General features: G+C 34.9%; 1 protein-coding gene across 1 annotated transcript in view; it reads right to left on the reverse strand.

Moving 5' to 3' along the window:
- The window catches only part of LOC122568370 (gamma-aminobutyric acid receptor alpha-like), a 106,959-nt gene that overhangs the window by 19,834 nt on the left and 74,675 nt on the right, over positions 1-12,450 (reverse strand). The window contains exons 6-7 of the mRNA XM_043728046.1: positions 2,694-2,776; positions 1,871-2,011 (exon numbers count right to left, since the gene is read on the reverse strand). Coding sequence (XP_043583981.1) covers positions 1,871-2,011; positions 2,694-2,776 — 224 coding nt within the window. The remainder of the gene's footprint in view (positions 1-1,870; positions 2,012-2,693; positions 2,777-12,450) is intronic.

Below are 12,450 nucleotides of genomic sequence, written 5' to 3' on the forward strand. Positions count from 1 at the left end.
TGTGATGGTTTATTGTTGCTGTTTTCCGTCTCGTCGCTCTTTTGTATAGTATTCATTTCTATTTCGTTTGTATCTGAGCAGTTTTGATCATCATCTGTCGTTTGATTTAGATTTATTAAATCCGTCGTTTTATTTATGAAGTAGGTTTCGCCATTATTTGTTATTTTTATCGTTGGTATTTGCTGTTGCATTTTATATTTTCGACCGTTTGGCGATGGGCGCTGTCGTTAGTCCTTTGTTTTCCCCACTTGTCGCACTTTCACTGAAGCACTGTTTCACACGTCCGTCTGGCACGGCTGCTCGGGCAGCACTCAAAAAAACGAAGATTGACCCGAGAGATACGCAGAGGAGTATATAAGGGCAGTTCATTCAGGGAGTTTCGACTTGTACGTTGTGTCACGTCGCATTCGTCATCCCGTTGGTCGTGGATTCGTTATCGAACCTAAATTCATTGTCATCGACATCTCGTCTGTCCGATCGCCGCTATTACTTGTTAACTCTTGTAATAATCACATCTGTACCAATAAAGATCAAATAGAATACATAACCACGATGGCCAATTCGAGTGAAGATTCGTCAAACGCCCAAAATTCCAATGTTAACCCGACATATCATACTTTGTTCGAGGATAAAGTATTTGATGATATCGTTCGATTTATTGTTTCTGTTTCATACTAGCGTTCAACTACGGAGGAAGACAACACCTGCAAACCAACTACACGCAACATATTCACTGCTGTTTAACATATACAGAAACTTATTTTTCCTCATTTTTCTATTTATTACTCTTTTTCGTAGCTTCGTAAATTATATTTACAAACTAAAGCTGTCGAGAATTGTGAATATCATGTTGTTGATTTCATCTAACTATAATGGAAAAGTGCATATTTAATACGTCGTATTACTGGAGATCAAGATTTACTTTGCGATTTTTGCGTTCTTCTGCTTCCGTGCATTTTGAGGGCGGATATTAGATTCGTAGTATAGTACACATAGCGGAGTGACCAACGAAGAGTCTATTTACAGAATGGCAAGAGTAATCAGATTATTTCTGATCTGAAAAATACGACAGACTGGATTCATGATTGAAATTTTCTACTTCGAATTGTTCGATTATTCGTTTTGTATTATCGATTAGTTTTTTTTATTAACTGATGCGTATTGCTACCTGTATAGTCCATTTTTATTGCTTTCCTCTGGCTATTTTATAATTTAAGAATTGCAGTCAACTGTTATGAACGCTGGTCATTTATGTCGGTATGAATTGATTAATCGTGATACATTAAAATTTTTATGAAAAAGATTAAATTTTTGGATTGAAGCAGTCGAGAATCGTATAGTATTATCATACATTATTTTTCTCATAATAACAATACCTTTTATAATAATAATGCCCTTTTTTGTAATTATATTACTAATATCTTTATTTGGTTTTCGCTTCGAGGTAACATTAAAGTGAAATTACAGTGCCATGATTTATTTAGAACAATCGAAATTCATATTATAAAATAGCGTAAGAAAGTTGATTAAATGTACTGATTTAATGTAATAAATTAATTACGACACGCGATACATGTATATAAATAAACAAAAAGTTCACTCGTCTGCATGTATTTATAACGAAGAGAAGAAAATGTTAAGAAATGTTGTAAATTTGTATCGTTATAAACAGGTATGATGGTAATATAAAAAGGGACTGAAAGAGTCCAAAATGAAGAGCAAAGATGAAACAAAAGAAAAAAATAATAAAATAAAATGGCAAGTACATGAAATAAATTCTCCTTTCTTTAGCGATTTCATCAACTATCTTTTTTCTTTTTTTCTTAAATAAAGTTTCGAATAAAGTGCCGAAGAAGGAACACTGACTCACCGTGTGAAAGCGTCGCCGATGCAGAATAATTCGCAGTGGGATTGGCAACTAAATCGAATTGGGATAATTTCATGTCCTCGGCGATTGCTACTTGTCGGGCGCTGTTCCATTTGTAGATCACGTCCCGTTTCGTGTAACCGACTGCAATCAAGAGAATATTTCTTACTAGCTCGTCGCGCTGGAGCTGTAAAAAAGCATCGAATTCGTTCGTCGTTGAAGTGTCACCTTTCGACGAAAAGCCTCCCGAGTGGCTTCTATAATATACGTATCCTTTGCTGATCTTAAATCTCTCTTATTTCTCGTGCGACACGTTCACGCAAAAACCGACAATTACGCGAACGTTCTTCAGATACGAGAGTATTCTATCCTTTTAGTGCTTTTTACGTTTGATAAATGTCCTCGGAAATTTCGAATTTCTTCCATAACTTGTTCCTTTTTCTTGAACGCCACTGGCAAGAATAATTTTGATAAAAGTTGTTGCAATTTACAAAATAATTATATAAACGCAAAAGTTTTGTACTGGCGTAGAGCATAATCGTAATTAAATTTTTACGCAATGTCACATTTTTATGAATGTGATTAAAATACGAAACGTAAATAGGAAATTGTTTCACGTACTACGTATCACTGAGACTATTACAGGTTTAGATATTTTATACATCTTTGTAAATTATATTTGTATTCTGCGTGTTTTTTCTACTTTCCTCGTAAATGCACAAAGATCCACAGTCTACTAACGATTGAGATAAAAGAAACCAAGAGAGAGATAAAAATTTATAACAAACGACGGATAATAAAATTTCTTTTTAAGTTAAAAACGTACAGCTGCCAAATTGTAATGGACATCTCTGCGTATCCATCGGAAAATTCTCAAGATTCATCGGACAACCAGCCTTGATCGTAAGTCTGAAATCAAACAGTTTATAGCATTAGAAAAAGAAAGAAAAAAGAAAATATACTCGATTATCACGAAGATCATTAATATTAGAATTTCATTGATGTTATCGCGTAATTGAAGGTCCGTTGAGAAAATTAATCTTTTGAACAAATAAATTTATACTATAAAACATAATAAATTTAATAAACTCAGATCTAATTAATTAGCATGTGTAATTAGCTAATTGATTAGTAAATGCTATAACAAATACAATATGCCGTGCCAATACTTTTTGTAGCTTCTGTAAAGCGCTGTAACACTCGGTATCGGTCGATTTTATTCGCCGTACGTGGTGAATGTGATAATTGATAGGCGAACCTTCGAAATATGTGTTCAACTTACACGCGTTATTCGCCACGTGTTGCTTCGTGGTACTGCGGTCCGTCGAGCATTGGGCTATCTAATTCGCGTGTACAATGGGCATACGGACGAAATCTGGGACCGTGCTACTGAAAAATATTATTTAGCGCCGCTAGAACGAACGTTTTGGAGCGCAACGGACGATAGGGAACGAGCCACGGCTTAGCTATTGTTCTTTTAGCGCGACGGACAGTTGGCGGCTACGAATTTTCATGAAATACGAAGCAATACGCGGAATAATCCAGCACTGGTGGATTTCTCTGGTTATTCATCTATTCCGTCTCTTTTAAGCTCTATAGAATGACGTACGTGAAATATCGTTTCTTTAGAGTTTGCAATTTAACGGATTAGTAAGATTCGTTTCTACCTTCTCGTTAACTCGGAGGCGTATGGAAATCGTAAATATCGTATCGTCGGCTTGGAAGCAGATGAAACGATCTTTTTACAGTTTGTAATTTGACGGGTTAATAGGAATCGTGAAATATCTTATTGTCGACCTAGAAGCACATACTAAATGTTTCTTTCAGTATTTGCAATTTGATCATTGGATTAGGTAGTAAGATTCGTTAAAAGATCATTACGAGTTACATTAATAATTTCGACGTTAAAAAATGTGTTACGTTGCGTGAAACGGTCCGCGCGACGTTTCTAGTTGTCTGGCCGTCAAGAGTCTACACCGCTATTCAGACCTCCAATAAGCCTAGGCTTTTAGTTTACCGTTTGTATTAGTATTCATCACTAACTTCTATCAACCTTGAAGGAATCGTTGTTCCTGTTAGTGTTATCGGTTTATGAATGGTCCCTGGAACAGTCCTTAGGTTTATTATGCGTTCGTACTAATTACGGAGGAAGCGAATATTTCCCTAACGGGAAAGCTGGTTTTTCCCATGAACAAGGCCATCCCCAGCTTTCTTCAGTAATGCTGCAGTCCGGTTACTACGATACTCGTACAATCAACACCTTGACTTGCTCTCAACAGAGAGAGCAGTCACCATCAGTTCACTTCTGGCTCAAGTTCTATAACTGTCAACTTTGTCCATATTGTATAGAAGATTGTTGGAAATATATATATCTTAGATCCTGTTACCTCGGCGTTACATCAAAACAATCACCCCTATTATCTTAACGGAAATCAGGAGATCGATCAAGTCGTGGTGTCGATTATTATAATCGTAGCGGGAATTTACGACTCCCGTTGACGTGATATCTCACGAACGCGTCTCCCCGCGATTGGTTGAAAAAACACAATGTTTTTAATACGTCATGCATCTTCTACGTCCAGGTGTACAATGACATCTAAAGACTTTATTTGACGATAAGTAATTTTTTATTAATAGTGAACGTATTTTAATAACTATACAGCGAACGTGTATCTTCATATTTCAAAATTATTTCAAATTAATTAATTTCAATTAAGCTTATAATTAGATAATCTCGTACTATACAGAATTTAAGAAATTTAAAGAAAAATAAATTTAACGCAACTATTTCCTACAAGATTCTATTGGGATTATAATTACTACAGCGAAGAAGATAGGCGGGGGATCGTAATTGTTACAGCAAATCGAATAGAGAAATCAAGGTAAATGGCTGGGAAATAGATAAAACAGAAAGCTATTTACTACCTCTATTTTCTATCTTTAACAACGACCACGGTCTGCTCATTCTTTAACGAGTTTGATGTCGTGAAATCACGAAAATTCGCATACGTTCATGCTTAGAGGTAAATATCGGAGATAGGTGGAAAATCAGCCAGACCAGTTTGGCCGAGTTATCGCGCCAGATATCGAGGAAGTTAACCTACGAAATACGAGACGATCCGTGACTAATCGGATCCATCATCCTAACATTCTCGATCGGCCAATTTGTAATTCGAATGTGTTACATTCACCAGCGGTCAGATCACGGACGGTATTAACTTCCAAATACGCTGAATGGGCTGTTTTCAATGTAGAATTTCGATTACTATGAAGTTTCCTTTTATATGCGGAAATTTTTCATATTCCGTGCAAAAGTATTTTACAAGCGTGCATGAACATTTTCTCTTCTTCAAGTCTATTTTATCTCTTTATTGATAATAATAATGGGTCCCTTCTCATCGTTCGTGCTCTTTTGATTTCTGACCTACCCAAAATCGCATTGTACATCCAGTTATATCTCACAGAAATTTCTAATTGCTTTTTTTGTAACTTCTTCTTCTATGAAGATTGATTTGTAATATAAAATAATTATAAATATAAATTTATATTGTATAAATATAAGTTATGTTACAAAATATTATATTATAATGTATTTATAATATTTATATTATAAAAATAATATTACATAATGATTTATATTTACTTGTAAGGTAAGTTATACTTTATAAAAAGAAATTTGACAAATATAACGTCAGATTTATGAAAGCTCGCGTCTTGTTTTTGCAATTTCTGATTTGAAATTCAACGAACGAGTTTCAGCCTGAAACTTTTAATTGATGGATGTTTTGTCGCAGAATTCTACTACCCATGGATCGTTTATCGCGATGTCGTTCTACAACCGAGATTTGTGGAATTCCAAATGAACTACGATATGTCTCACAAGCGTGTGATGATGCAGATTCTGATCACATAATTTCAAGTTTGTTGGCTGGTCGTGCTATAAACGTTAAGGATATCTCTGGTGTCGACCACCAAGATGGATAGACCGGAAGTGATAAAGCACACGTCCTGAGTTCTAATTAGAATTCAAGTAATATATATATATATACACGAATATATTGAATGTAATTACTGTTGGATTGTACGTACATGTACAAGTGTTTCTGAAGAAAATTGCTTTTAAAGAATGAGAGTCGATTGCAATCATTCGACCTATTATTTTAATTCTAACTTATATTAATTGCTCCAATTCTTTTTCGATATCCTGACAAAACAATATTAAATTGTAAATTGTAAGTTACGTTATTTCCATCTTTTACGCGTTTCTTTTTTTTACCGTTTGACTCTCAATGAGCTAAATCGTAAACAGGTATCATACAGTACAGTATAATGTATTTATAGTTAACATTGCGAGGATTTTCCATTGTGTGAGAGGAATGTTTCTTAATGCCACTTTTGTTACGTTAAAATTCAGTAGTAAAAATTCAGGCCGAGATGCGCTTTTTTCGCGCAATATCGGCGTTTTCATTGTCTAACGATTGTCAATCTTACGTGCATCCATCGGTCTGTTTACCAGGAAGATATTTCTCACGTATCGAGTGTCAGTCACGTATCTGGTCTAACCACGATTTTGATCGAGGATAGAGCACGTTCAAGCACGAGGATAGGTCTTGAGCAATTTGCTTTCGACAATTTTCGACTACAATTCCGCCGTTTTCTAAGCACACCTTATATACGAATCTCCGTTGTAGATTTGATCGATTTTCTTCCAAACAATCGATCGATTTCAACGAGAGCATTAATCCACCGTAACAATTCGACGACGTAACAATTCTCTCGTTCTTGTGAATATTTTAAGAGGTAGAAGAAATTCGATTGGAGAAAAATAAAAAACAGAGAAAATATTTATAAGTTGATTCAAAGTATGTAGATGTTTATCACGCTGAAAATAACACGTTGATTGGAACGAAATGTGTTCCAAGCAATCGATTAGTTATCTATGTTTATTTCTTAATTCTGAGAAGACCCAATTAAGATAGTTTCAAACAAGACAGAATTTAAACGCAACAAGAGGAGATAGAAAATTCATTTCCTCTTCTTCATTTTATAGCGAGTCTGTCGAAACAGTATTTACGATATCGTTCCTGGAAAACAACATAAGTTAATTAAGCTGTTAATTAAATTGGCATTGACGTATAGATTTCCTCGTTTAATCTCCAGGGTCCTCTGGAGCGATAATTTACTAATAATATCAGCGAATCGACAAGTTACAAGTTGTACGTTATAAACTTATTTTCGATAATTTTACAAGTTGACGTTAAATATATAATTAGCGATAATCAGCTGATTGTATAATAATCGGTAATATTTATTTGTAGAATTTTATTTGTTTCGTTATTAAAATTGTTTGTGCTATACCAGAAAATTGTTTAATTCTGATAGTTTGTAATAGGTGACTTGTAAAATTTTGTTAACAATATTAATCCACTTATACAGGTACAAAGTAGAGCTCGTACAAACATTATGTTCCCGGGCTTCGTACTCACATTTCAGATGTTCGTACGACTTTACGTTTCCTTCTCGCGCGTTAGTCGTATTTTTGCCGGATTTCCACGGAAACATTCCGCGCGGATACGAAGAAAATCCTACTAAATCGCAAAATTTATTCGCTCCCGAATACGATATCGACTTCGTATTAGAAATAAATCAAGATAGTACCCGAATCTAATAACAGATATGATATCCTATCGATTCATATATTTGTGTTATCTCCGGAAATACAGGTAACTGAATATCAGCAAATAATCATGAATATCGGTGAAATATTTTATTTAAAATATTCATTTTTAATTTATATGTTAATCATAAATACGTAAATCGATGAATATTTTACAGTCTAATTACTATACGAATTTAATGCTTCCTAGGGAATAACAATAAAATTAAAGCAATGCAAAATATTTATTAAATAAAATAAATATTAAATATAATGCTTCTATTTATTTCTAAAGTTGAAAGGTCTAAGATTTTTTATTCCGAAGTAGTACTCCAACTTAGCCATGAAGAAATGTAGCAATATGTTGATTTTATGTTTCACATCGTCAATTGAGATATAACGTCATACTTAGACCGTGGATTTCTATACATCTATTGAAAATTCGAAGAATGTACATGACGTGCAAAAATATATAAAATACCCAAGGTATAAATACATATTTAATAGATAAAACAACTTTTTATCCAAGTTTCATTTTGCAATCGTATTTGTAAAAATATGAATTTACACAGATACACGTAGTCTAATTATAACGGATGCCTAAATTTCGAAATTCACCGTTTCATTTACTATCTCCCTATTTCGAATACGATTTTCAATAACACGTTCCTTTCCTCTTTTTCCTCAACATACCGTCATCTCTGTGATGATGCTCGTTTCGAATGTTCGCAGGATGATTCGCGATGTCTGTTACAATCGTACCTGTTGGCGTCTGAAGGCACATCAAACGACTTTTACAACGGAGAACTTTTACCTTAATTGCCAGGTCGGAAACAGGAAACGTTTTCGAAGTTGAAAAGGGCTCGTTGGTACGTCAAAAGCAATGGGAAGGACTTGTTCAGCAAAGCGTGGGAAGAGAAGAACGTCATCTCCTTTCTCGCGCCTTCTTCAAAATGCTTTTTCCACCTTCCGTACGTTTTTCGTAGTTTACTTTCTTTTCTTTTTTTTACTTTTCGTAGTTTTTCGTAGTTAAACGACCGAGATAGCGTTTCTTTGATCCTCGATCGTGTCAGTTAGGGGAATAGCGCTGAATCGCGTATGGGAGAAATAAAATGGTACACGGTTATTAGAAATAGCAAAACGATAAACGGTAAACAGGAACAAACGTAATTTTCTCTCAAAATGATACAAATATATTTTTTATAGTACGCTAGAGACATATGGACATACTTTATTAGGGTTCATATACAATGTATTCTTTGCTTTATTCGCTTGAATGAACTCTGATTATAAGTATTTAGTATGAAATTAATAGCGTTCTATCTATCGAGATAAAATACGACGTAATTAAGAAACTCGAAAGTGGTGTAGGTGCAACGAAATTGGCAAAAATATGACAAAATGGTGTTGGAAAAGTCACGGACATTAGAAGAGGAAAATATGACATTAAGAAATATCTAAAGCATGTAGATTCCTCTGATGCTGGCAACGATAAAAAAAGCTTATATATACTAACGTAATGATGAAATGCGATAGAGACGATAATAACGATGATTTTATACAAATGGAAAGAGCAAATGAAAGTGGTAACGAAGATGTTCGAAGTACAAAAAGAACGTAACTGTATTTAGTTACTCATGTTAAAAGAATTATGTGACTCAGCAATCAAAAGGATACGAAATACAGAAATATTTAAAGGAACTGTCAATTAATTGTAATTTATATTTGAATAAATGAAATTTCATATCAGAAAATTGATCGTTCTATCATCCGGAAATTCCATTATCCGAACAATTTTGTATCCTGTTAGTTCGGATAAGGCAGGTTCTACTGTATTTACCGCGTATGGGAATTTGTTTATGGTATAGTAAGCTAAAGTCACACCGTTCGAGTATTCCAGAGTTAATAAGTAATACGTCTGTGTGCACTTCTTTTTATGTTTCACCCTCAAGAATCAACATTTTAAACAGGATTTTAATAATTCATATCGATTGAACGGTAGAGATTCGTTACTTTTGCATAGCAGCCCTTGGTGACAGAGGCTCTACTCGAATACTTGTGAAATAAATATGTAATATGTAAATACGAAAGCTGACGAGCAGTATTTTCTCTCTCTAAACGCTCGTAGTTATATCACTCACAGATTTTCCACTGTGTCAGTTTATACGATCGTTAATAATATGTACAGTAATTAGATACAGCTGGAAGGAAACCTATGTGTAAAAGTAAAATAAAATAAAACGTACAATTTCATCAACTTACTTTTCAGGCTGCGAAATATTAAACTTTTCTAAATAAAACGAAAGAGCGCAGAGTTTAGTGCTGGAAAAGGTCAACAGTGCTTCACGAACGCCATGGTTTGATCACGAGGAACGAACGTTTGCCACGAATCGATTCAATATTTAACTGTGAATCCTTTTCCCCAGTAATAGTGGAGCCTTTGTATCAGACGAGATGCACGATATGCGAGGGAAAATAATTTTCATTGTTCATCAGGTCGAATGGATTTCATTGTGGGCCCTCGAGAGTCGGTTGATGTTTGAATCACGTCCCGCAACACGTCCGGGAATATTCGTTTACGCGTCGGAAAACCGAGAGACGAAGACGAAAAATTCAAGAGAGATCGTAGATCGTTGGATTGGAAATTGCATATCGGAGAACGCCGCGCCTTTTTGCCACAGCTGTCTATTTTTACCGTGTCTTCCCGACTAGCCGTCAAACGACCTCTTAAATAATTTTACTGCGTTCGGACCACGTTTGTGAATTCTGTTAGCTCCATTCTGCTGGAAAGGTTCTCCACGAGCATATTCAAGATATGTGACGCGTGACACTTTCTTGTTTGACTTACCTCGAGATTCAATTCTCGGTTGCCGCGGAGCACTTTTCTATGAATCAGCAAATTTGGTTTTCGACGGGAATAGATATTGGAAAAATTGGTATATAGGGCATTCGCGTTATTACCAATCGATGTTTCTTTCGTGAAACGATAAATGCACAGGGGAAAATACAGGAAGAGAAGTTTTTCCCATTCTATGACGGATAGGATAAAATACGTGCTAATCTTTTACATATTTCTAATATTTCTCAAAGGAAATGAAAACGTTCTTTGATTTTTTAATCATATGTCGTATGTCATTTACGTACCATACATATAACTAAATAATATATAATAATATATATATAACTAAATAATATAAAAAATAATAACATATTACTAAATAGAATATTACGAAGCCTTCGAACTATGATATTTTTTCTGTGCCGATCTATTTAAAAAAACATAAATGTCGTCTTATGCTTCGAAGAACATTGAAAACATAAAAATCTGATGTATTCCGTTTCGCATATTTTATCTGCAAGAAAATCAAAGACCTGAAGCATACAAATGCGAGGACTATATCCAGTGCCAATACATATGATAAGGAATATAGTGCAGCTTAGACCAGCTGGAAGGGCAGAAACTAACTTAAATAGTAGAGACAATATATTTTATACGTTCAGTTCTGCCCCGAGTTCTGCCCGAGCAGCCGAGCTAAACGGACGTGTGAAACAGTGCTTCAGTGAAAGTGCGACAAGTGGGGAAAACAAAGGACTAACGACAGCGCCCATCGCCAATCGGTCGAAAATTTATATTTTACCAAACGTCCTAATGGACAAATTGTAAAATGTAAACAAACAATAAATAAAAAAAAATTGGTCGAAAATATAAAATGCAACAGCAAATACCAACAATAAAAATAACAAACAAAGGAGAAACTTACTTCATAAACAAAACTACGGATTTAATAAATCTAAATCAAACAATAAACGATGATCAAGACTGCTCAGCTACAAATGAAATAGAAATGGATACTTTACAAAAGAATGACGAGACGAATAATATCAACAATAAACTATCACACCATGATGAAAGCTGGAAGGTGGTAACTTCCAATAAAAAAACGAAAAATAACAGCAAACACAAACTTTAGGAGGGCTGCAGAAACAGAAAAACAGCAATGGCTACAAGAAATCACTCTCTGAAATTCCTTCAGCGCACTGCCAGAGGAGAAAGAAACAGATCCAGCCAATAACCCGCATCGCTAAACCACCACCAATTTACATAGACGCTCAAATAATAGACCCCCTCATCGAACTACTAAACAACACGGCAGGAAATGAAAACTATAGTATAAAACAATTAAAACAGGACCAAGTAAAAGTACAAACTAACAACCCAGAATCTTTTAGAAAAGTGACAAAAGCACTAAAAGAAAAAAGCCAGCTCAAAACAGACAAAAGTTACAAAGCAGTAATAAGAGGATTACACCCAAAAACAAATACAAGCAACATATGTGAGGAATTAGTTAAAATGGGACACCATGTAAGAACAATAAGCAACATAACCAGATATGATACCAAACAACCATTACCTCTATTTCTAATTGAACTTGAACCCAAAAACAATAACAAAGAAATTTTTGAAATTAAAAAAGTTCTAAACACAATAATAACAGTGGAGCCACCTAGACACAAAAAAGACATACCGCAATGCATACGGTGTCAGCAATTTGGACACACAAAAAATTACTGCAACAGAAACCCGGCGTGTGTCAAATGCGCAGAAAGGCACCTAACAATGAACTGCCCATACATGGGAAAAATAAATGATGTAAAATGCTACAATTGCAATGGAAACCATCCAGCTAGCTACAAAGGCTAGTCTGAAAACAACTGCAACGTAAACTGTTTCCGCCGCTTAGAAACAGGACATACAATATCAATCACACACAACAGGACAGCACAGAAACTGTAACAACATCGAATGTACAGCACGTAACGAATATTAACCAAAATAACACCAACACCTTTGGTAGGCGAAGCTACGTGCAAGTAACCAACCAATCAGCACCCATAGACAATCAAAATCAGAGCAATAGCAACAACG

This window comes from Bombus pyrosoma, linkage group LG6, assembly GCF_014825855.1.
Source record: "Bombus pyrosoma isolate SC7728 linkage group LG6, ASM1482585v1, whole genome shotgun sequence".
In the NCBI taxonomy this organism is placed as follows: domain Eukaryota; kingdom Metazoa; phylum Arthropoda; class Insecta; order Hymenoptera; family Apidae; genus Bombus; species Bombus pyrosoma.